The following is a 26,553-nucleotide window of genomic DNA, read 5'->3' on the forward strand; positions in this document are numbered from 1 at the left end:
GTCGTTTGGTAATCAACTGTCTCCAAAGGGTGTATGTATTTATTGAATTTAGCCAAGTGACAAGCTTATACTTTATTAATCATAACGAAGTTTACCATGATTTGTTTAAAAAAGATGTTCTTCAATAGTCTCAAATACCTTTAAAATGATAACATTATACAGATCATATCAAAACAAAAAAGCTAGCTTGACCTGATCCTGTCATAAGGGAAATAAGCTTGTTCTAGAGATTGGTTTGAACGTTGGTGTCACTTAGACAATTGAAATTTAAACTGTATCAATTCCAATCTAATTGTTATAAGATGCTATTATGTTGCATCTTGTATAATTGGATTTTCGACATTGCACAACGCGTGTATTCATACCACCTTATAAATGTGATTAAGTGTATTGTTTGAGATATGCATATAAGAAGTATTTACTTCAGATAGAACGACAGAAAGCTATAACCGACTTTTAGTTAATTATATAATTCTTTAAGTATGGCGTCACGGTACAAACATATATTTATCTTTAGCTGTTTTGAAGAAATTAGCTATACAGAATAAGAGTGTTCACATGTAAGTATTTTATTAACATAACGTAACGTAGTTCATCAAAGACATAGAACAATCAAAAACAGTCAATAACCATTAACAAATTTTAATATATTGCACATTTCCGACAATGCGAGTTTGCATTGATAACATTGATATCCAGCTTTCCTGGCAATACGAGTTGTTGATTTTCACCGATATTCGCAGAGAATCAAACCGAGGTCTGCTTATGGCCACTTTCATGTCGTTTATCAAGCACTTCGTAGATCTGTAACAGAAATCAGCATCATTTTAAGCAAGCTAAATTATCGAAAAAATAACAAAAAACATTCCTTTAAAAAGGCAATTAAATTACGTCTTACAAACACATACTATGTATATGTATGTGTTATTATGACGATAAGCTTCTTATGCTTAAGTATAATAAACATTCTGTTCTGTTCTGTTCATCTTATCTCAAATATTAATGCAGTTGCCGTCCTTGAATGAAAATCAAGTGCGTTCCACTTCATGAAAAAGTAGATGAAAATGAGATTTAATATGATACAAAATAAGCTTGCAACTGATAACATACACACACCTTTTCAAAAAGTTTCTTAGATGCCGAGTGATGATTGTAGCAGCGAGTCGAGTTGAGGATTTGTTGTGTGCGTCTGAGTAATATGCACCTCTCCACGAAATCCAGACAGGCTTGGGATAGGTCCGGTAGTCTGAACTGATGAGCCCCACAAAATAGACCTGCTACGGTTTCTTCTGTGATACTGATAGACCCACAGTGGACGAACTGGATCAGGGAACGAAATGTCTCGGGGTCGTACTTCCTTACGGGGATGACGAGTCTGTCCGAACACTGCCGAGCGATGCCGACTTTTAATTTGTCTTTACTGTTCTTGATTTTCTTACAGTTTACCTTCTCTTCCGCATCCTTCAGTGAGATGTACTTCAGGATGAGATCGTAAAATATTCTGAAAAAAGAATACACATTGCAAATACAAAGAACTGAGTTTAGTCAATTTGGTATTTCACTTTTGTAGTTTAGATATATATTTTAAGGCCTATTTTGATTGTAAAATGGGTGCATATAATGTTTCAAATATAATTCGAGAATTGTTTCATGTCCGTTCAAGTACAAACGATTATTTTTTTTAGCCTTAGACATATGTATATGGAGTATGCTTTATACAATATAATGATTAAGCTAGATTATTTACCTGCTCCTGGTTGCAAGAATAGCTCTAACCGCATGAACCGGGACTTGGCGTTCACCAACCAAAAATGTGACGTCACACATATCAGGCATTTCTAGAATCACTTTCATGGTCTCGCAGAGTACATGCGTACTTTGAAAGTGCATCACCTCCTCTCTAGGATCACGTGCCGTAAAAAGGTTAACACTGCTGTCATCGACGGCACTATCGCTGGATTCATATGACGTCACAGAATCGACATCGGAGATATCAGATGAACTGTAACCCGATGATGAATCTGAAAAATGTAATAGCTTTCATTAGCTGTTTTGTTTTTGAAACGGGTTTACAACAAGTAAATGTAAAAATTTCGCGTTTTAACAATAAACTATATTTTAAAACACATGTACTCTGTTGATTAATGATTTGGCACAACATGTCTTCCTTCGTTTTTAAGAAGATGCATAATGCATTTCAAGAAACGAATTTAAGGTTGCTTACCATCATACTCAAAGCATTCGTTTATGAATTGGTCGTCGCTACACTTGGAAAGAAGAGGCTGACTGCACTCAAAATCCATTCTTTATTAAGAAATATGAACAGTTTTGACTGATAATTTAAATACAAAAATATTTTAGAAGCTTTTAAAATTATTGATTCTGAATTTGTATAGTTGAAGGAAAGTATTCAAGTGAATGACATTTCGAGAAACCAACCCGTTTATATACATTTCAAACACATGTCATTTGTCAGCTATAACTTTATTTCTGAGTGACACGCTGTTAAAGAGCGAACGATGGTAAACCGGCGTGACAAGCGATTGTGAGTGATCGAAAACGTGCAAACTGCTGAATACTAAAGAAAATTGTTCACACTTCATATTAATTAGATTTCTATTTTAATGAAATCCATACTATGTCAGATATGTTTTCCAATGCTGTACTTGTTTATTTAGAATACTAAAGAAAATTGTTCAAACTTCATATTAATTAGATTTCTATATTAATGAACTCCATACTATGTCAGATATGTTTTCCAATGCTGTACTTGTTTATTTAGTTCTGTGTTCTTATATTTGTTTAAAAAAATGAAAATTAATTTATCTCTTAATTAATTAATTAGTGCTTTCATTCATTAATTTATGTATCTTCTATATTACTCAAGCTTTCATTCTTTTTCTTGTTTTTATATTTGTTTTATCATTTTCTTATTGTTTGTATTATTTTTCGTATTTTTCATTTTCTTTTGTTACCATTGAGAGCATTTTATCAGTGTCTTTGTCCGTATGGCGCTAAATATGGTCCGTTATGTCTGGTCCGTTATGTCCATGACCCGTGCTCTCCGGCTGTTATTCATTTTGTGTATCGAACATAGGATTATTGGTCAAATATTGATATAGCACATATTAATATTATTTTAATGATATATTCACAAATATTATTGAACACAGTAATTACAATATTGGACAGAAACATTGAAAACGTCAGTGAAATACAGTCTGGTTTTTCTTCAAAATTAAACATTATATTATTGTTTCATGGGTTCTGATTTTTTTATATAATCTCAAGATCATCCGGAATTATCGAAACATTGGCAACTGTTAAATTGATTATGCCACCAAAACATAGAGCATCGTTAAATAGATTTAGATGCAGGGTAGCCCATATTCGAGTGGAAACGGACCGATATGAAAAACTTGCACTTAATGGTCATCTTTGCCCTTTTTGCAACTCTGTTGAATCAGAAAGTCATGTGTTTTTCTATTGTAGGTTGTATAATAATATACGAAAGCCATTATTATAAAGGGCGAACACAATCAATCCAGTATTTCAAAGTATGTCCGATATAGATAAGTTGTCTTATATTTTAGCAAATAACATGTTGTCAGGACTTAGTGCCAAAACCTGCAACGATATTCTTAATTAGAGGATGTTTTATTTGTGTAAGTAATGCTGCTGTTATTTTAAACATAAATTATTGTGGTATTTTTTGTGTCTATAGCTAGAAATAAATGCTTATCAGTTCATCTACGGTCTGACCGGGGTGATAATCGATTTTTTACACCCATTTCTTAAGTATGTACGATTGAGCGCGTTAATGTTTTCAGATTTTTATTTTGTTTGATTTAACTAAGTTTTAAAACAAGATTAGCATTCTAGTTTATAACTTGTTAATAGATATATAGTATCCAATATGTGTGCAATACTGTGTGTTGTGTATATGTATCGATTTTAGATGTTGTATAAGCAATGTATAGTTTTATTTTGTGTGTGCTATAGTCTCTTATAACTCATACACTGAGTGGAAATACATGTTTTAAGGTATAATATGTGATGTATATATGTTGAATTGATGAGAAGTTAATAAACTATCAAATTCTGGAATAAGTTAGAACAGATTTCATTATGTTATTATCAACCTTCCTGTTTATTAAAAGCAAAGCACGAATATACACAGTCGTTTGGTAATCAACTGTCTCCAAAGGGTGTATGTATTTATTGAATTTAGCCAAGTGACAAGCTTATACTTTATTAATCATAACGAAGTTTACCATGATTAGTTTAAAAAAGATGTTCTTCAATAGTCTCAAATACCTTTAAAATGATAACATTATACAGATCATATCAAAACAAAAAAGCTAGCTTGACCTGATCCTGTCATAAGGGAAATAAGCTTGTTCTAGAGATTGGTTTGAACGTTGGTGTCACTTAGACAATTGAAATTTAAACTGTATCAATTCCAATCTAATTGTTATAAGATGCTATTATGTTGCATCTTGTATAATTGGATTTTCGACATTGCACAACGCGTGTATTCATACCACCTTATAAATGTGATTAAGTGTATTGTTTGAGATATGCATATAAGAAGTATTTTCTTCAGATAGAACGACAGAAAGCTATAACCGACTTTTAGTTAATTATATAATTCTTTAAGTATGGCGTCACGGTACAAACATATATTTATCTTTAGCTGTTTTGAAGAAATTAGCTATACAGAATAAGAGTGTTCACATGTCAGTATTTTATTAACATAACGTAACGTAGTTCATCAAAGACATAGAACAATCAAAAACAGTCAATAACCATTAACAAATTTTAATATATTGCACATTTCCGACAATGCGAGTTTGCATTGATAACATTGATATCCAGCTTTCCTGGCAATACGAGTTGTTGATTTTCACCGATATTCGCAGAGAATCAAACCGAGGTCTGCTTATGGCCACTCTCATGTCGTTTATCAAGCACTTCGTAGATCTGTAACAGAAATCAGCATCATTTTAAGCAAGCTAAATTATCGAAAAAATAACAAAAAACATTCCTTTAAAAAGGCAATTAAATTACGTCTTACAAACACATACTATGTATATGTATGTGTTATTATGACGATAAGCTTCTTATGCTTAAGTATAATAAACATTCTGTTCTGTTCTGTTCATCTTATCTCAAATATTAATGCAGTTGCCGTCCTTGAATGAAAATCAAGTGCGTTCCACTTCATGAAAAAGTAGATGAAAATGAGATTTAATATGATACAAAATAAGCTTGCAACTGATAACATACACACACCTTTTCAAAAAGTTTCTTAGATGCCGAGTGATGATTGTAGCAGCGAGTCGAGTTGAGGATTTGTTGTGTGCGTCTGAGTAATATGCACCTCTCCACGAAATCCAGACAGGCTTGGGATAGGTCCGGTAGTCTGAACTGATGAGCCCCACAAAATAGACCTGCTACGGTTTCTTCTGTGATACTGATAGACCCACAGTGGACGAACTGGATCAGGGAACGAAATGTCTCGGGGTCGTACTTCCTTACGGGGATGACGAGTCTGTCCGAACACTGCCGAGCGATGCCGACTTTTAATTTGTCTTTACTGTTCTTGATTTTCTTACAGTTTACCTTCTCTTCCGCATCCTTCAGTGAGATGTACTTCAGGATGAGATCGTAAAATATTCTGAAAAAAGAATACACATTGCAAATACAAAGAACTGAGTTTAGTCAATTTGGTATTTCACTTTTGTAGTTTAGATATATATTTTAAGGCCTATTTTGATTGTAAAATGGGTGCATATAATGTTTCAAATATAATTCGAGAATTGTTTCATGTCCGTTCAAGTACAAACGATTATTTTTTTTAGCCTTAGACATATGTATATGGAGTATGCTTTATACAATATAATGATTAAGCTAGATTATTTACCTGCTCCTGGTTGCAAGAATAGCTCTAACCGCATGAACCGGGACTTGGCGTTCACCAACCAAAAATGTGACGTCACACATATCAGGCATTTCTAGAATCACTTTCATGGTCTCGCAGAGTACATGCGTACTTTGAAAGTGCATCACCTCCTCTCTAGGATCACGTGCCGTAAGAAGGTTAACACTGCTGTCATCGACGGCACTATCGCTGGATTCATATGACGTCACAGAATCGACATCGGAGATATCAGATGAACTGTAACCCGATGATGAATCTGAAAAATGTAATAGCTTTCATTAGCTGTTTTGTTTTTGAAACGGGTTTACAACAAGTAAATGTAAAAATTTCGCGTTTTAACAATAAACTATACTTTAAAACACATGTACTCTGTTGATTAATGATTTGGCACAACATGTCTTCCTTCGTTTTTAAGAAGATGCATAATGCATTTCAAGAAACGAATTTAAGGTTGCTTACCATCATACTCAAAGCATTCGTTTATGAATTGGTCGTCGCTACACTTGGAAAGAAGAGGCTGACTGCACTCAAAATCCATTCTTTATTAAGAAATATGAACAGTTTTGACTGATAATTTAAATACAAAAATATTTTAGAAGCTTTTAAAATTATTGATTCTGAATTTGTATAGTTGAAGGAAAGTATTCAAGTGAATGACATTTCGAGAAACCAACCCGTTTATATACATTTCAAACACATGTCTTTTGTCAGCTATAACTTTATTTCTGAGTGACACGCTGTTAAAGAGCGAACGATGGTAAACCGGCGTGACAAGCGATTGTGAGTGATCGAAAACGTGCAAACTGCTGAATACTAAAGAAAATTGTTCACACTTCATATTAATTAGATTTCTATTTTAATGAAATCCATACTATGTCAGATATGTTTTCCAATGCTGTACTTGTTTATTTAGAATACTTAAGAAAATTGTTCACACTTCATATTAATTAGATTTCTATATTAATGAACTCCATACTATGTCAGATATGTTTTCCAATGCTGTACTTGTTTATTTAGTTCTGTGTTCTTATATTTGTTTAAAAAAATGAAAATTAATTTATCTCTTAATTAATTAATTAGTGCTTTCATTCATTAATTTATGTATCTTCTATATTACTCAAGCTTTCATTCTTTTTCTTGTTTTTATATTTGTTTTATCATTTTCTTATTGCTTGTATTATTTTTCGTATTTTTCATTTTCTTTTGTTACCATTGAGAGCATTTTATCAGTGTCTTTGTCCGTATGGCGCTAGATATGGTCCGTTATGTCTGGTCCGTTATGTCCATGACCCGTGCTCTCCGGCTGTTATTCATTTTGTGTATCGAACATAGGATTATTGGTCAAATATTGATATAGCACATATTAATATTATTTTAATGATATATTCACAAATATTATTGAACACAGTAATTACAATATTGGACAGAAACATTGAAAACGTCAGTGAAATACAGTCTGGTTTATCTTCAAAATTAAACATTATATTATTGTTTCATGGGTTCTGGTTTTTTTATATAATCTCAAGATCATCCGGAATTATCGAAACATTGGCAACTGTTAAATTGATTATGCCACCAAAACATAGAGCATCGTTAAATAGATTTAGATGCAGGGTAGCCCATATTCGAGTGGAAACGGACCGATATGAAAAACTTGCCCTTAATGGTCATCTTTGCCCTTTTTGCAACTCTGTTGAATCAGAAAGTCATGTGTTTTTCTATTGTAGGTTGTATAATAATATACGAAAGCCATTATTATAAAGGGCGAACACAATCAATCCAGTATTTCAAAGTATGTCCGATATAGATAAGTTGTCTTATATTTTAGCAAATAACATGTTGTCAGGACTTAGTGCCAAAACCTGCAACGATATTCTTAATTAGAGGATGTTTTATTTGTGTAAGTAATGCTGCTGTTATTTTAAACATAAATTATTGTGGTATTTTTTGTGTCTATAGCTAGAAATAAATGCTTATCAGTTCATCTACGGTCTGACCGGGGTGATAATCGATTTTTTACACCCATTTCTTAAGTATGTACGATTGAGCGCGTTAATGTTTTCAGATTTTTATTTTGTTTGATTTAACTAAGTTTTAAAACAAGATTAGCATTCTAGTTTATAACTTGTTAATAGATATATAATATCCAATATGTGTGCAATACTGTGTGTTGTGTATATGTATCGATTTTAGATGTTGTATAAGCAATGTATAGTTTTATTTTGTGTGTGCTATAGTCTCTTATAACTCACACACTGAGTGGAAATACATGTTTTAAGGTATAATATGTGATTTATATATGTTGAATTGATGAGAAGTTAATAAACTATCAAATTCTGGAATAAGTTAGAACAGATTTCATTATGTTATTATCAACCTTCCTGTTTATTAAAAGCAAAGCACGAATATACACAGTCGTTTGGTAATCAACTGTCTCCAAAGGGTGTATGTATTTCTTGAATTTAGCCAAGTGACAAGCTTATACTTTATTAATCATAACGAAGTTTACCATGATTAGTTTAAAAAAGATGTTCTTCAATAGTCTCAAATACCTTTAAAATGATAACATTATACAGATCATATCAAAACAAAAAAGCTAGCTTGACCTGATCCTGTCATAAGGGAAATAAGCTTGTTCTAGAGATTGGTTTGAACGTTGGTGTCACTTAGACAATTGAAATTTAAACTGTATCAATTCCAATCTAATTGTTATAAGATGCTATTATGTTGCATCTTGTATAATTGGATTTTCGACATTGCACAACGCGTGTATTCATACCACCTTATAAATGTGATTAAGTGTATTGTTTGAGATATGCATATAAGAAGTAATTTCTTCAGATAGAACGACAGAAAGCTATAACCGACTTTTAGTTAATTATATAATTCTTTAAGTATGGTGTCACGGTACAAACATATATTTATCTTTAGCTGTTTTGAAGAAATTAGCTATACAGAATAAGAGTGTTCACATGTAAGTATTTTATTAACATAACGTAACGTAGTTCATCAAACACATAGAACAATCAAAAACAGTCAATAACCATTAACAAATTTTAATATATTGCACATTTCCGACAATGCGAGTTTGCATTGATAACATTGATATCCAGCTTTCCTGGCAATACGAGTTGTTGATTTTCACCGATATTCGCAGAGAATCAAACCGAGGTCTGCTTATGGCCACTCTCATGTCGTTTATCAAGCACTTCGTAGATCTGTAACAGAAATCAGCATCATTTTAAGCAAGCTAAATTATCGAAAAAATAACAAAAAACATTCCTTTAAAAAGGCAATTAAATTACGTCTTACAAACACATACTATGTATATGTATGTGTTATTATGACGATAAGCTTCTTATGCTTAAGTATAATAAACATTCTGTTCTGTTCTGTTCATCTTATCTCAAATATTAATGCAGTTGCCGTCCTTGAATGAAAATCAAGTGCGTTCCACTTCATGAAAAAGTAGATGAAAATGAGATTTAATATGATACAAAATAAGCTTGCAACTGATAACATACACACACCTTTTCAAAAAGTTTCTTAGATGCCGAGTGATGATTGTAGCAGCGAGTCGAGTTGAGGATTTGTTGTGTGCGTCTGAGTAATATGCACCTCTCCACGAAATCCAGACAGGCTTGGGATAGGTCCGGTAGTCTGAACTGATGAGCCCCACAAAATAGACCTGCTACGGTTTCTTCTGTGATACTGATAGACCCACAGTGGACGAACTGGATCAGGGAACGAAATGTCTCGGGGTCGTACTTCCTTACGGGGATGACGAGTCTGTCCGAACACTGCCGAGCGATGCCGACTTTTAATTTGTCTTTACTGTTCTTGATTTTCTTACAGTTTACCTTCTCTTCCGCATCCTTCAGTGAGATGTACTTCAGGATGAGATCGTAAAATATTCTGAAAAAAGAATACACATTGCAAATACAAAGAACTGAGTTTAGTCAATTTGGTATTTCACTTTTGTAGTTTAGATATATATTTTAAGGCCTATTTTGATTGTAAAATGGGTGCATATAATGTTTCAAATATAATTCGAGAATTGTTTCATGTCCGTTCAAGTACAAACGATTATTTTTTTTAGCCTTAGACATATGTATATGGAGTATGCTTTATACAATATAATGATTAAGCTAGATTATTTACCTGCTCCTGGTTGCAAGAATAGCTCTAACCGCATGAACCGGGACTTGGCGTTCACCAACCAAAAATGTGACGTCACACATATCAGGCATTTCTAGAATCACTTTCATGGTCTCGCAGAGTACATGCGTACTTTGAAAGTGCATCACCTCCTCTCTAGGATCACGTGCCGTAAAAAGGTTAACACTGCTGTCATCGACGGCACTATCGCTGGATTCATATGACGTCACAGAATCGACATCGGAGATATCAGATGAACTGTAACCCGATGATGAATCTGAAAAATGTAATAGCTTTCATTAGCTGTTTTGTTTTTGAAACGGGTTTACAACAAGTAAATGTAAAAATTTCGCGTTTTAACAATAAACTATATTTTAAAACACATGTACTCTGTTGATTAATGATTTGGCACAACATGTCTTCCTTCGTTTTTAAGAAGATGCATAATGCATTTCAAGAAACGAATTTAAGGTTGCTTACCATCATACTCAAAGCATTCGTTTATGAATTGGTCGTCGCTACACTTGGAAAGAAGAGGCTGACTGCACTCAAAATCCATTCTTTATTAAGAAATATGAACAGTTTTGACTGATAATTTAAATACAAAAATATTTTAGAAGCTTTTAAAATTATTGATTCTGAATTTGTATAGTTGAAGGAAAGTATTCAAGTGAATGACATTTCGAGAAACCAACCCGTTTATATACATTTCAAACACATGTCATTTGTCAGCTATAACTTTATTTCTGAGTGACACGCTGTTAAAGAGCGAACGATGGTAAACCGGCGTGACAAGCGATTGTGAGTGATCGAAAACGTGCAAACTGCTGAATACTAAAGAAAATTGTTCACACTTCATATTAATTAGATTTCTATTTTAATGAAATCCATACTATGTCAGATATGTTTTCCAATGCTGTACTTGTTTATTTAGAATACTAAAGAAAATTGTTCAAACTTCATATTAATTAGATTTCTATATTAATGAACTCCATACTATGTCAGATATGTTTTCCAATGCTGTACTTGTTTATTTAGTTCTGTGTTCTTATATTTGTTTAAAAAAATGAAAATTAATTTATCTCTTAATTAATTAATTAGTGCTTTCATTCATTAATTTATGTATCTTCTATATTACTCAAGCTTTCATTCTTTTTCTTGTTTTTATATTTGTTTTATCATTTTCTTATTGTTTGTATTATTTTTCGTATTTTTCATTTTCTTTTGTTACCATTGAGAGCATTTTATCAGTGTCTTTGTCCGTATGGCGCTAAATATGGTCCGTTATGTCTGGTCCGTTATGTCCATGACCCGTGCTCTCCGGCTGTTATTCATTTTGTGTATCGAACATAGGATTATTGGTCAAATATTGATATAGCACATATTAATATTATTTTAATGATATATTCACAAATATTATTGAACACAGTAATTACAATATTGGACAGAAACATTGAAAACGTCAGTGAAATACAGTCTGGTTTTTCTTCAAAATTAAACATTATATTATTGTTTCATGGGTTCTGATTTTTTTATATAATCTCAAGATCATCCGGAATTATCGAAACATTGGCAACTGTTAAATTGATTATGCCACCAAAACATAGAGCATCGTTAAATAGATTTAGATGCAGGGTAGCCCATATTCGAGTGGAAACGGACCGATATGAAAAACTTGCACTTAATGGTCATCTTTGCCCTTTTTGCAACTCTGTTGAATCAGAAAGTCATGTGTTTTTCTATTGTAGGTTGTATAATAATATACGAAAGCCATTATTATAAAGGGCGAACACAATCAATCCAGTATTTCAAAGTATGTCCGATATAGATAAGTTGTCTTATATTTTAGCAAATAACATGTTGTCAGGACTTAGTGCCAAAACCTGCAACGATATTCTTAATTAGAGGATGTTTTATTTGTGTAAGTAATGCTGCTGTTATTTTAAACATAAATTATTGTGGTATTTTTTGTGTCTATAGCTAGAAATAAATGCTTATCAGTTCATCTACGGTCTGACCGGGGTGATAATCGATTTTTTACACCCATTTCTTAAGTATGTACGATTGAGCGCGTTAATGTTTTCAGATTTTTATTTTGTTTGATTTAACTAAGTTTTAAAACAAGATTAGCATTCTAGTTTATAACTTGTTAATAGATATATAGTATCCAATATGTGTGCAATACTGTGTGTTGTGTATATGTATCGATTTTAGATGTTGTATAAGCAATGTATAGTTTTATTTTGTGTGTGCTATAGTCTCTTATAACTCATACACTGAGTGGAAATACATGTTTTAAGGTATAATATGTGATGTATATATGTTGAATTGATGAGAAGTTAATAAACTATCAAATTCTGGAATAAGTTAGAACAGATTTCATTATGTTATTATCAACCTTCCTGTTTATTAAAAGCAAAGCACGAATATACACAGTCGTTTGGTAATCAACTGTCTCCAAAGGGTGTATGTATTTATTGAATTTAGCCAAGTGACAAGCTTATACTTTATTAATCATAACGAAGTTTACCATGATTAGTTTAAAAAAGATGTTCTTCAATAGTCTCAAATACCTTTAAAATGATAACATTATACAGATCATATCAAAACAAAAAAGCTAGCTTGACCTGATCCTGTCATAAGGGAAATAAGCTTGTTCTAGAGATTGGTTTGAACGTTGGTGTCACTTAGACAATTGAAATTTAAACTGTATCAATTCCAATCTAATTGTTATAAGATGCTATTATGTTGCATCTTGTATAATTGGATTTTCGACATTGCACAACGCGTGTATTCATACCACCTTATAAATGTGATTAAGTGTATTGTTTGAGATATGCATATAAGAAGTATTTTCTTCAGATAGAACGACAGAAAGCTATAACCGACTTTTAGTTAATTATATAATTCTTTAAGTATGGCGTCACGGTACAAACATATATTTATCTTTAGCTGTTTTGAAGAAATTAGCTATACAGAATAAGAGTGTTCACATGTAAGTATTTTATTAACATAACGTAACGTAGTTCATCAAAGACATAGAACAATCAAAAACAGTCAATAACCATTAACAAATTTTAATATATTGCACATTTCCGACAATGCGAGTTTGCATTGATAACATTGATATCCAGCTTTCCTGGCAATACGAGTTGTTGATTTTCACCGATATTCGCAGAGAATCAAACCGAGGTCTGCTTATGGCCACTTTCATGTCGTTTATCAAGCACTTCGTAGATCTGTAACAGAAATCAGCATCATTTTAAGCAAGCTAAATTATCGAAAAAATAACAAAAAACATTCCTTTAAAAAGGCAATTAAATTACGTCTTACAAACACATACTATGTATATGTATGTGTTATTATGACGATAAGCTTCTTATGCTTAAGTATAATAAACATTCTGTTCTGTTCATCTTATCTCAAATATTAATGCAGTTGCCGTCCTTGAATGAAAATCAAGTGCGTTCCACTTCATGAAAAAGTAGATGAAAATGAGATTTAATATGATACAAAATAAGCTTGCAACTGATAACATACACACACCTTTTCAAAAAGTTTCTTAGATGCCGAGTGATGATTGTAGCAGCGAGTCGAGTTGAGGATTTGTTGTGTGCGTCTGAGTAATATGCACCTCTCCACGAAATCCAGACAGGCTTGGGATAGGTCCGGTAGTCTGAACTGATGAGCCCCACAAAATAGACCTGCTACGGTTTCTTCTGTGATACTGATAGACCCACAGTGGACGAACTGGATCAGGGAACGAAATGTCTCGGGGTCGTACTTCCTTACGGGGATGACGAGTCTGTCCGAACACTGCCGAGCGATGCCGACTTTTAATTTGTCTTTACTGTTCTTGATTTTCTTACAGTTTACCTTCTCTTCCGCATCCTTCAGTGAGATGTACTTCAGGATGAGATCGTAAAATATTCTGAAAAAAGAATACACATTGCAAATACAAAGAACTGAGTTTAGTCAATTTGGTATTTCACTTTTGTAGTTTAGATATATATTTTAAGGCCTATTTTGATTGTAAAATGGGTGCATATAATGTTTCAAATATAATTCGAGAATTGTTTCATGTCCGTTCAAGTACAAACGATTATTTTTTTTAGCCTTAGACATATGTATATGGAGTATGCTTTATACAATATAATGATTAAGCTAGATTATTTACCTGCTCCTGGTTGCAAGAATAGCTCTAACCGCATGAACCGGGACTTGGCGTTCACCAACCAAAAATGTGACGTCACACATATCAGGCATTTCTAGAATCACTTTCATGGTCTCGCAGAGTACATGCGTACTTTGAAAGTGCATCACCTCCTCTCTAGGATCACGTGCCGTAAGAAGGTTAACACTGCTGTCATCGACGGCACTATCGCTGGATTCATATGACGTCACAGAATCGACATCGGAGATATCAGATGAACTGTAACCCGATGATGAATCTGAAAAATGTAATAGCTTTCATTAGCTGTTTTGTTTTTGAAACGGGTTTACAACAAGTAAATGTAAAAATTTCGCGTTTTAACAATAAACTATACTTTAAAACACATGTACTCTGTTGATTAATGATTTGGCACAACATGTCTTCCTTCGTTTTTAAGAAGATGCATAATGCATTTCAAGAAACGAATTTAAGGTTGCTTACCATCATACTCAAAGCATTCGTTTATGAATTGGTCGTCGCTACACTTGGAAAGAAGAGGCTGACTGCACTCAAAATCCATTCTTTATTAAGAAATATGAACAGTTTTGACTGATAATTTAAATACAAAAATATTTTAGAAGCTTTTAAAATTATTGATTCTGAATTTGTATAGTTGAAGGAAAGTATTCAAGTGAATGACATTTCGAGAAACCAACCCGTTTATATACATTTCAAACACATGTCTTTTGTCAGCTATAACTTTATTTCTGAGTGACACGCTGTTAAAGAGCGAACGATGGTAAACCGGCGTGACAAGCGATTGTGAGTGATCGAAAACGTGCAAACTGCTGAATACTAAAGAAAATTGTTCACACTTCATATTAATTAGATTTCTATTTTAATGAAATCCATACTATGTCAGATATGTTTTCCAATGCTGTACTTGTTTATTTAGAATACTTAAAAAAATTGTTCACACTTCATATTAATTAGATTTCTATATTAATGAACTCCATACTATGTCAGATATGTTTTCCAATGCTGTACTTGTTTATTTAGTTCTGTGTTCTTATATTTGTTTAAAAAAATGAAAATTAATTTATCTCTTAATTAATTAATTAGTGCTTTCATTCATTAATTTATGTATCTTCTATATTACTCAAGCTTTCATTCTTTTTCTTGTTTTTATATTTGTTTTATCATTTTCTTATTGCTTGTATTATTTTTCGTATTTTTCATTTTCTTTTGTTACCATTGAGAGCATTTTATCAGTGTCTTTGTCCGTATGGCGCTAGATATGGTCCGTTATGTCTGGTCCGTTATGTCCATGACCCGTGCTCTCCGGCTGTTATTCATTTTGTGTATCGAACATAGGATTATTGGTCAAATATTGATATAGCACATATTAATATTATTTTAATGATATATTCACAAATATTATTGAACACAGTAATTACAATATTGGACAGAAACATTGAAAACGTCAGTGAAATACAGTCTGGTTTATCTTCAAAATTAAACATTATATTATTGTTTCATGGGTTCTGGTTTTTTTATATAATCTCAAGATCATCCGGAATTATCGAAACATTGGCAACTGTTAAATTGATTATGCCACCAAAAAAAACATAGAGCATCGTTAAATAGATTTAGATGCAGGGTAGCCCATATTCGAGTGGAAACGGACCGATATGAAAAACTTGCACTTAATGGTCATCTTTGCCCTTTTTGCAACTCTGTTGAATCAGAAAGTCATGTGTTTTTCTATTGTAGGTTGTATAATAATATACGAAAGCCATTATTATAAAGGGCGAACACAATCAATCCAGTATTTCAAAGTATGTCCGATATAGATAAGTTGTCTTATATTTTAGCAAATAACATGTTGTCAGGACTTAGTGCCAAAACCTGCAACGATATTCTTAATTAGAGGATGTTTTATTTGTGTAAGTAATGCTGCTGTTATTTTAAACATAAATTATTGTGGTATTTTTTGTGTCTATAGCTAGAAATAAATGCTTATCAGTTCATCTACGGTCTGACCGGGGTGATAATCGATTTTTTACACCCATTTCTTAAGTATGTACGATTGAGCGCGTTAATGTTTTCAGATTTTTATTTTGTTTGATTTAACTAAGTTTTAAAACAAGATTAGCATTCTAGTTTATAACTTGTTAATAGATATATAATATCCAATATGTGTGCAATACTGTGTGTTGTGTATATGTATCGATTTTAGATGTTGTATAAGCAATGTATAGTTTTATTTTGTGTGTGCTATAGTCTCTTATAACTCACACACTGAGTGGAAATACATGTTTTAAGGTATAATATGTGATTTATATATGTTGAATTGATGAGAAGTTAATAAACTATCAAATTCTGGAATAAGTTAGAACAGATTTCATTATGTTATTATCAACCTTCCTGTTTATTAAAAGCAAAGCACGAATATACACAGTCGTTTGGTAATCAACTGTCTCCAAAGGGTGTATGTATTTCTTGAATTTAGCCAAGTGACAAGCTTATACTTTATTAATCATAACGAAGTTTACCATGATTAGTTTAAAAAAGATGTTCTTCAATAGTCTCAAATACCTTTAAAATGATAACATTATACAGATCATATCAAAACAAAAAAGCTAGCTTGACCTGATCCTGTCATAAGGGAAATAAGCTTGTTCTAGAGATTGGTTTGAACGTTGGTGTCACTTAGACAATTGAAATTTAAACTGTATCAATTCCAATCTAATTGTTATAAGATGCTATTATGTTGCATCTTGTATAATTGGATTTTCGACATTGCACAACGCGTGTATTCATACCACCTTATAAATGTGATTAAGTGTATTGTTTGAGATATGCATATAAGAAGTAATTTCTTCAGATAGAACGACAGAAAGCTATAACCGACTTTTAGTTAATTATATAATTCTTTAAGTATGGTGTCACGGTACAAACATATATTTATCTTTAGCTGTTTTGAAGAAATTAGCTATACAGAATAAGAGTGTTCACATGTAAGTATTTTATTAACATAACGTAACGTAGTTCATCAAACACATAGAACAATCAAAAACAGTCAATAACCATTAACAAATTTTAATATATTGCACATTTCCGACAATGCGAGTTTGCATTGATAACATTGATATCCAGCTTTCCTGGCAATACGAGTTGTTGATTTTCACCGATATTCGCAGAGAATCAAACCGAGGTCTGCTTATGGCCACTTTCATGTCGTTTATCAAGCACTTCGTAGATCTGTAACAGAAATCAGCATCATTTTAAGCAAGCTAAATTATCGAAAAAATAACAAAAAACATTCCTTTAAAAAGGCAATTAAATTACGTCTTACAAACACATACTATGTATATGTATGTGTTATTATGACGATAAGCTTCTTATGCTTAAGTATAATAAACATTCTGTTCTGTTCTGTTCATCTTATCTCAAATATTAATGCAGTTGCCGTCCTTGAATGAAAATCAAGTGCGTTCCACTTCATGAAAAAGTAGATGAAAATGAGATTTAATATGATACAAAATAAGCTTGCAACTGATAACATACACACACCTTTTCAAAAAGTTTCTTAGATGCCGAGTGATGATTGTAGCAGCGAGTCGAGTTGAGGATTTGTTGTGTGCGTCTGAGTAATATGCACCTCTCCACGAAATCCAGACAGGCTTGGGATAGGTCCGGTAGTCTGAACTGATGAGCCCCACAAAATAGACCTGCTACGGTTTCTTCTGTGATACTGATAGACCCACAGTGGACGAACTGGATCAGGGAACGAAATGTCTCGGGGTCGTACTTCCTTACGGGGATGACGAGTCTGTCCGAACACTGCCGAGCGATGCCGACTTTTAATTTGTCTTTACTGTTCTTGATTTTCTTACAGTTTACCTTCTCTTCCGCATCCTTCAGTGAGATGTACTTCAGGATGAGATCGTAAAATATTCTGAAAAAAGAATACACATTGCAAATACAAAGAACTGAGTTTAGTCAATTTGGTATTTCACTTTTGTAGTTTAGATATATATTTTAAGGCCTATTTTGATTGTAAAATGGGTGCATATAATGTTTCAAATATAATTCGAGAATTGTTTCATGTCCGTTCAAGTACAAACGATTATTTTTTTTAGCCTTAGACATATGTATATGGAGTATGCTTTATACAATATAATGATTAAGCTAGATTATTTACCTGCTCCTGGTTGCAAGAATAGCTCTAACCGCATGAACCGGGACTTGGCGTTCACCAACCAAAAATGTGACGTCACACATATCAGGCATTTCTAGAATCACTTTCATGGTCTCGCAGAGTACATGCGTACTTTGAAAGTGCATCACCTCCTCTCTAGGATCACGTGCCGTAAAAAGGTTAACACTGCTGTCATCGACGGCACTATCGCTGGATTCATATGACGTCACAGAATCGACATCGGAGATATCAGATGAACTGTAACCCGATGATGAATCTGAAAAATGTAATAGCTTTCATTAGCTGTTTTGTTTTTGAAACGGGTTTACAACAAGTAAATGTAAAAATTTCGCGTTTTAACAATAAACTATATTTTAAAACACATGTACTCTGTTGATTAATGATTTGGCACAACATGTCTTCCTTCGTTTTTAAGAAGATGCATAATGCATTTCAAGATTTAAGGTTGCTTACCATCATACTCAAAGCATTCGTTTATGAATTGGTCGTCGCTACACTTGGAAAGAAGAGGCTGACTGCACTCAAAATCCATTCTTTATTAAGAAATATGAACAGTTTTGACTGATAATTTAAATACAAAAATATTTTAGAAGCTTTTAAAATTATTGATTCTGAATTTGTATAGTTGAAGGAAAGTATTCAAGTGAATGACATTTCGAGAAACCAACCCGTTTATATACATTTCAAACACATGTCATTTGTCAGCTATAACTTTATTTCTGAGTGACACGCTGTTAAAGAGCGAACGATGGTAAACCGGCGTGACAAGCGATTGTGAGTGATCGAAAACGTGCAAACTGCTGAATTCTAAAGAAAATTGTTCACACTTCATATTAATTAGATTTCTACATTAATGAACTCCATACTATGTCAGATATGTTTTCCAATGCTGTACTTGTTTATTTAGTTCTGTGTTCTTATATTTGTTTAAAAAAATGAAAATTAATTTATCTCTTAATTAATTAATTAGTGCTTTCATTCATTAATTTATGTATCTTCTATATTACTCAAGCTTTCATTCTTTTTCTTGTTTTGATATTTGTTTTATCATTTTCTTATTGTTTGTATTATTTTTCGTATTTTTCATTTTCTTTTGTTACCATTGAGAGCATTTTATCAGTGTCTTTGTCCGTATGGCGCTAAATATGGTCCGTTATGTCTGGTCCGTTATGTCCATGACCCGTGCTCTCCGGCTGTTATTCATTTTGTGTATCGAACATAGGATTATTGGTCAAATATTGATATAGCACATATTAATATTATTTTAATGATATATTCACAAATATTATTGAACACAGTAATTACAATATTGGACAGAAACATTGAAAACGTCAGTGAAATACAGTCTGGTTTTTCTTCAAAATTAAACATTATATTATTGTTTCATGGGTTCTGATTTTTTTATATAATCTCAAGATCATCCGGAATTATCGAAACATTGGCAACTGTTAAATTGATTATGCCACCAAAACATAGAGCATCGTTAAATAGATTTAGATGCAGGGTAGCCCATATTCGAGTGGAAACGGACCGATATGAAAAACTTGCCCTTAATGGTCATCTTTGCCCTTTTTGCAACTCTGTTGAATCAGAAAGTCATGTGTTTTTCTATTGTATGTTGTATAATAATATACGAAAGCCATTATTATAAAGGGCGAACACAATCAATCCAGTATTTCAAAGTATGTCCGATATAGATAAGTTGTCTTATATTTTAGCAAATAACATGTTGTCAGGACTTAGTGCCAAAACCTGCAACGATATTCTTAATTAGAGGATGTTTTATTTGTGTAAGTAATGCTGCTGTTATTTTAAACATAAATTATTGTGGTATTTTTTGTGTCTATAGCTAGAAATAAATGCTTATCAGTTCATCTACGGTCTGACCGGGGTGATAATCGATTTTTTACACCCATTTCTTAAGTATGTACGATTGAGCGCGTTAATGTTTTCAGATTTTTATTTTGTTTGATTTAACTAAGTTTTAAAACAAGATTAGCATTCTAGTTTATAACTTGTAAATAGATATATGGTATCCAATATGTGTGCAATACTGTGTGTTGTGTATATGTATCGATTTTAGATGTTGTATAAGCAATGTATAGTTTTATTTTGTGTGTGCTATAGTCTCTTATAACTCATACACTGAGTGGAAATACATGTTTTAAGGTATATTATGTGATGTATATTTGTTTAAATACTTACATGTAATCTGATAAAGTTCTTTTTACATCATCAATTGCAAAAACCGTTGTAAGAATTGTACGCATAATTCCATGACTATTGTTTTTACATTATATATATCTCAATTAAGGTGTTAAATACATGTGTGACTGTCCTACTTACTCAGTTAATAAATTTTAATGATACGATTTGTTAACCTTTAGGTACAAATTGATGTATTGTTCGGCATTGATCTTATAATTAATGTATTATATTCATGTTTCTTTATGTTTTCAAACCCAGTTTCACCCCAGTTAGTCCCCCACGGACCACCATAGCCTGGAACAAATGCACGGCAGAACATTGTTCACAATACCAAGCTGTGTTGTGTGAAAATCTTAAATGTATTGTAGAAACAAACAGTGAGCAGTGCGACCCTGATTTTTTGAACTCGATAATCGTGCAATCGTTTTATACTGCTGAGAAGTGCCTCCCAGTTAGCAAGTTTAACAAACGTGCAAAGCCTTACTGGTGCGAAACCGTGAAGAACGCTCATACACACGCTAGACATTTACGGCGATTGTGGATTGAAGACGGCCAGCCGCGCGGACATGGAAACCCGTCATACAATCTGTATGAAAAGGCAAAAGCAAACTTCAGGCGCATCCAAAGACAAAAGCAAGATGAATATGAGAATAACTCGTTGGATGAGTTAAACAGAACCGCTGAAATGGACTACAAACAATTTTGGAAGTTACTTAGAAAACGTAATGGGAAACAATCCGAAAGATGCAATGAAATAATATTTGACAAACTCTCATATAAAGACAACGAAGTAGCCAACGGTTTTCGGCATTACTTTCAGACTGTGTTCAGCAGACCCCACGAAACATTGCAAAATGACAAATCAATAATAGACGATGTTAACGAGTATTCTGGTTGCGAACTCTTCAACAATCATACACTTACGAAGCAAGTTACATTGACTGAAGTTCAAGAAATTACCAAAACGCTTAAAGCACAGAAATCTACTGGGGTTGACAATATCCTCAACGAGCACGTACTCAAGGGAGGACAAATCATCCAGGAAGCGCTAGTACGGTTATTTAACGCAATACTATTCCATGAAAATGTACCGGGAACTTGGAAAACAAGCATTTTAGTACCACTCTTCAAGGGAAAGGGAAAAGAAAAAAACAGATCCAAGCAGCTATCGGCCGATTTCATTAATTCCGTGTTTTTGTAAATTGTTTGAAAAGATGCTTCTTTCAAGGATAAATACAAACACCAATGTGCATAGTCAAAAATTTCCATCAGCTCAGCAGCAAGGTTTCCAAAAAGATCTCAGTTGCATAACTACCTCGTTTAACCTTCAAGAGACGATCTACCATCAAATTGAAAGTGGAAGCAATGCCTACGTTGCCTGCTTGGACCAGAAAGCTGCCTTTGATTCCGTTTGGCACATGGGACTCTTCTTCAAGTTAGGCAAATTGGGGTACACTGGGAAATTTCTGAGACTCTTAATAAGCTCGTACAAGGACCTGAAATGTGTAATAAGAGTGCAAGGACTTAAATCAGAGCCGTTTGACGTTCTGCGTTCTGTTAGGCAAGGAGGGGTCCTGTCAACATTTTTGTATTTGGTTTACGTCGACCAACTTCTCGTCGACCTTGAACGAAGCAATTATGGAAGTATGGTTATGTCAGTCAAGGGAGGTAATCCATCGTTTGCGGATGATATCTCACTAGTATCAGGCACTCCCCTTAATCTACAACGCCTAGTAGACATTGTATACACATATTGCCAGAGCTGGAAAATTGAAGTCAATGTCAAGAAATCAAACACGGTTGTCTTTACAAAACGACGAACTGCACCACCAATTGGAATACTTTATGGAAACATGTACATTGAACAATCAAGCTACGTAATCCACCTTGGTATAAGGCAGGACTATAATTTAAAATATACCACTCGCATTGAAGAAAGATTACAGAAGGCGAGAAACGCATTTTATTCTATGGCTGCGCAGGGAGTTAGTCCCCATGGAATCAACCCACTGATCTCTATAGATCTATATAAGAAAATTGTCAAACCAATAGCATTATATGGCTGTGAGCTTTGGTGTAACATGTCTACGACAAATGCTAACTTAGTCAATAGATTTCAACACTTTATTGTAAAAAAGATACTGGGGTTTACGATATTGACTAGATCTGATATGTGTGAAGCGATAGTTGGCTTGCATAAGCTTAGTTGCGACATTGAAATTAGAAAGCTTCTGTTTTTGCACAAACTCCTAAGCTTAAATGTCCACTGCATTAGCAGAAATCTGTTTATTCGTAGGTATCTATTATATTTATCACAAGTTGGAACTCACATGTATGGCTTTGTACCTGATATATGTTTTATCCTATGCAAATATGGTTTACAGTCAACTGTTAACGATGTGATTGTTAATCCATCAAAGCTGCCATGCAAATCAAATTGGAAGAGCCACGTTAAGACCTTAGTTTACCAGTTTGAAGAGAGCAAGTGGAACTCGCGTGTGCTTTGTGATGACAGTTTTCAATATTTTAGGGTTCTTCACCCAAACGTCCGTCCATGTATTGTATACAAAGTGTGTTTTCACAGCGGATACAGATGTATAATAAACACTATTGCAAGGCATTGGTGCCGCAGCGTCAAACTCCAGCATAATATTTGCGATCAATGTTCTTTTCCAATGACAGATGTGCTAGTACATAGTGTACATGTATGCGTTGCGACATCGACATTACGCGCGTCATTTATAAGTGACATTCATGTTTTTGGGACGCAATTCCTAGCAGACTCATTGCATCTAGATGAAACTTTCTTTTTACTAAGACTCCTCGGTGCTCCTATCTTACCACTGTTGAATGAAGAGGAAAACCTTGTTTTCCTCAAACGATCATTTAAGTTCATCTTCGACTGTGTTAAAGTTCCCCTTTAGGGAAGGTAATGCGGAGGGCACGCAAGACATGTTGCTGACGTTTATAGAAATATATACATGTATACATATGTAAATGCATGTACCTGACCGACACGCAAAAGCTGTACACATATTGTGTTAACTACATGTATGCTGCATTGTACATCTCCATTTGTTTTTGTTTTTTGTTGTTGTTGTTTTTTATTTAAACATTATGTAACCCTTCCATTTATAATATGTTTATTGTAATAATTTGTACATAACTTGTATATCTTCAGTAATGGAGGAAATAAAGAAGATAGATAGATGTTTCTTTATGTTTTCGTATAACATTTTAATACGTACCCTTTTGAAATAACATAAATTTATGCTTGCGTTTTCATTCTAAGCATTTATGTGTGTGTGCGTGTGTATGTTCTTTCAGAAGGCTACATTGTAAATAAGTCGTGTGTTATGTTTGTTTATAATATGATGCCTATGTCTTAATGTGTTACCTTCTTTAAATAAAGTTATTATTATTATTATTATTATTATTATTATTATTATTATTATTATTATTATTATTATAATTGATGAGAAGTTAATAAACTATCAAATTCTGGAATAAGTTAGAACAGATTTCATTATGTTAATATCAACCTTCCTGTTTATAAAAAGCGAAGTACGAATATACACAGCCGTTTGGTAATCAACTGTCTCCAAAAGGTGTATGTATTTATTGAATTTAGCCAAGTGACAAGCTTATACTTTATTAATCATAACGAAGTATACCATGATTAGTTTAAAAAAGATGTTCTTCAATAGTCTCAACTACCTTTAAAATGATAACATTATACAGATCATATCAAAACAAAAAAGCTAGCTTGACCTGATCCTGTCATAAGGGAAATAAGCTTGTTCTAGAGGTTGGGTTGAACGTCGGTGTCACTTAGACAATTGGAATTTAAACTGTATCAATTCCAATCTAATTGTTATAAGATGCTATTATGTTGCATCTTGTATAATTGGATTTTCGACATTGCAAAACGCGTGTATTCATACCACCTTATAAAAGTGTATTGTTTGGGATATGCATATAAGAAGTATTTTCTTCAGATGGAACGACAGAAAGCTATAACCGACTTTTAGTTAATTATATAATTCTTTAAGTATGGCGTCACGGTACAAACATATATTTATCTTTAGCTGTTTTGAAGAAATTAGCTATACAGAATAAGAGTGTTCACATGTAAGTATTTTATTAACATAACGTAACGTAGTTCATCAAAGACATAGAACAATCAAAAACAGTCAATAACCATTAACAAATTTTAATATATTGCACATTTCCGACAATGCCAGTTTGCATTGATAACATTGATATCCAGCTTTCCTGGCAATACGAATTGTTGATTTTCACCAATATTCGCAGAGAATCAAACCGAGGTCTGCTTATGGCCACTTTCATGTCGTTTATCAAGCACTTCGTAGATCTGTAACAGAAATCAGCATCATTTTAAGCAAGCTAAATTATCGAAAAAATAACAAAAAACATTCCTTTAAAAAGGCAATTAAATTACGTCTTACAAACACATACTATGTAAATGTATGTGTTATTATGACGATAAGCTTCTTATGCTTAAGTATAATAAACATTCTGTTCTGTTCTGTTCATATTATCTCAAATATTAATGCAGTTGCCGTCCTTGAATGAAAATCAAGTGCGTTCCACTTCATGAAAAAATAGATGAAAATGAGATTTAATATGATACAAAATAAGCTTGCAACTGATAACATACACACACCTTTTCAAAAAGTTTCTTGGATGCCGAGTGATGATTGTAGCAGCGAGTCGAGTTGAGGATTTGTTGTGTACGTCTGAGTAATATGCACCTCTCCACGAAATCCAGACAGGCTTGGGATAGGTCCGGTAGTCTGAACTGATGAGCCCCACAAAATAGACCTGCTACGGTTTCTTCTGTGATACTGATAGACCCACAGTGGACGAACTGGATCAGGGAACGAAATGTCTCGGGGTCGTACTTCCTTACGGGGATGACGAGTCTGTCCGAACACTGCCGAGCGATGCCAACTTTTAATTTGTCTTTACTGTTCTTGATTTTCTTACAGTTTACCTTCTCTTCCGCATCCTTCAGTGAGATGTACTTCAGGATGAGATCGTAAAATATTCTGAAAAAAGAATACACATTGCAAATACAAAGAACTGAGTTTAGTCAATTTGGTATTTCACTTTTGTAGTTTAGATATATATTTTTAAGGCCTATTTTGATTGTAGGATGGGTGCATATAATGTTTCAAATATAATTCGAGAATTGTTTCATGTCCTTTTTGTAAGTACAAACGATTATTTTTTTAGCCTTAGACATATGTATGTGGAGTATGCTTTATACAATATAATGATTAAGGTAGATTATTTACCTGCTCCTGGTTGCAAGAATAGCTCTAACCGCATGAACCGGGACTTGGCGTTCACCAATCAAAAATGTGACGTCACACATATCAGGCATTTCTAGAATCACTTTCATGGTCTCGCAGAGTACATGCGTACTTTGAAAGTGCATCACCTCCTCTCTAGGATCACGTGCCGTAAGAAGGTTAACACTGCTGTCATCGACGGCACTATCGCTGGATTCATATGACGTCACAAAATCGACATCGGAGATATCAGATGAACTGTAACCCGATGATGAATCTGAAAAATAGCTTTCATTAGCTGTTTTGTTTTTGAAACGGGTTTACAACAAGTAAATGTAAAAAAATTGCGTTTTAACAATAAACTATATTTTAAAACACATGTACTCTTTTAATTAATAATTTGGCACAACATGTCTTCCTTCGTTTTTAAGAAAATGCATTTCAAGAAACAAATTTAAGGTTGCTTACCATCATACTCAAAGCATTCGTTTATTAATTGGTCGTCGCTACACTTGGGAAGAAGAGGCTGACTGCACTCAAAATCCAT

At 33.2% G+C, this 26,553-nt stretch overlaps 6 protein-coding genes across 6 annotated transcripts; all 6 read right to left on the reverse strand.

The window, feature by feature from the left end:
- Window positions 1-747: 747 nt before the first annotated feature.
- LOC128227896 (serine-enriched protein-like) lies at window positions 748-2,303 on the reverse strand. The gene is made up of 4 exons (XM_052938832.1): window positions 2,225-2,303; window positions 1,748-2,021; window positions 1,117-1,501; window positions 748-804 (listed from the first exon to the last, which is right to left on the reverse strand). Exons 1-4 carry the CDS (start codon window positions 2,301-2,303, stop codon window positions 748-750), a joined length of 795 nt encoding a protein of 264 aa, XP_052794792.1.
- A 2,623-nt stretch (window positions 2,304-4,926) lies between these two features.
- On the reverse strand, window positions 4,927-6,482 carry LOC128227905 (serine-enriched protein-like). Its single transcript, XM_052938843.1, has 4 exons — window positions 6,404-6,482; window positions 5,927-6,200; window positions 5,296-5,680; window positions 4,927-4,983 (listed from the first exon to the last, which is right to left on the reverse strand). The coding sequence occupies exons 1-4, from the start codon at window positions 6,480-6,482 to the stop codon at window positions 4,927-4,929; spliced, it is 795 nt and encodes a 264-aa protein (XP_052794803.1).
- A 2,623-nt stretch (window positions 6,483-9,105) lies between these two features.
- LOC128227914 (serine-enriched protein-like) lies at window positions 9,106-10,661 on the reverse strand. Its single transcript, XM_052938854.1, has 4 exons — window positions 10,583-10,661; window positions 10,106-10,379; window positions 9,475-9,859; window positions 9,106-9,162 (listed from the first exon to the last, which is right to left on the reverse strand). Exons 1-4 carry the CDS (start codon window positions 10,659-10,661, stop codon window positions 9,106-9,108), a joined length of 795 nt encoding a protein of 264 aa, XP_052794814.1.
- Window positions 10,662-13,284: 2,623 nt separating this feature from the next.
- On the reverse strand, window positions 13,285-14,835 carry LOC128227920 (serine-enriched protein-like). Its single transcript, XM_052938868.1, has 4 exons — window positions 14,757-14,835; window positions 14,280-14,553; window positions 13,649-14,033; window positions 13,285-13,341 (listed from the first exon to the last, which is right to left on the reverse strand). Exons 1-4 carry the CDS (start codon window positions 14,833-14,835, stop codon window positions 13,285-13,287), a joined length of 795 nt encoding a protein of 264 aa, XP_052794828.1.
- Window positions 14,836-17,462: 2,627 nt separating this feature from the next.
- On the reverse strand, window positions 17,463-19,012 carry LOC128227927 (serine-enriched protein-like). Its single transcript, XM_052938881.1, has 4 exons — window positions 18,934-19,012; window positions 18,463-18,736; window positions 17,832-18,216; window positions 17,463-17,519 (listed from the first exon to the last, which is right to left on the reverse strand). The coding sequence occupies exons 1-4, from the start codon at window positions 19,010-19,012 to the stop codon at window positions 17,463-17,465; spliced, it is 795 nt and encodes a 264-aa protein (XP_052794841.1).
- A 5,994-nt stretch (window positions 19,013-25,006) lies between these two features.
- On the reverse strand, window positions 25,007-26,553 carry LOC128227937 (serine-enriched protein-like). Its single transcript, XM_052938893.1, has 4 exons — window positions 26,475-26,553; window positions 26,010-26,283; window positions 25,376-25,760; window positions 25,007-25,063 (listed from the first exon to the last, which is right to left on the reverse strand). The coding sequence occupies exons 1-4, from the start codon at window positions 26,551-26,553 to the stop codon at window positions 25,007-25,009; spliced, it is 795 nt and encodes a 264-aa protein (XP_052794853.1).

The sequence above is a fragment of the Mya arenaria genome, chromosome 1, assembly GCF_026914265.1.
Source record: "Mya arenaria isolate MELC-2E11 chromosome 1, ASM2691426v1".
NCBI classification, from domain to species: Eukaryota; Metazoa; Mollusca; class Bivalvia; order Myida; family Myidae; genus Mya; species Mya arenaria.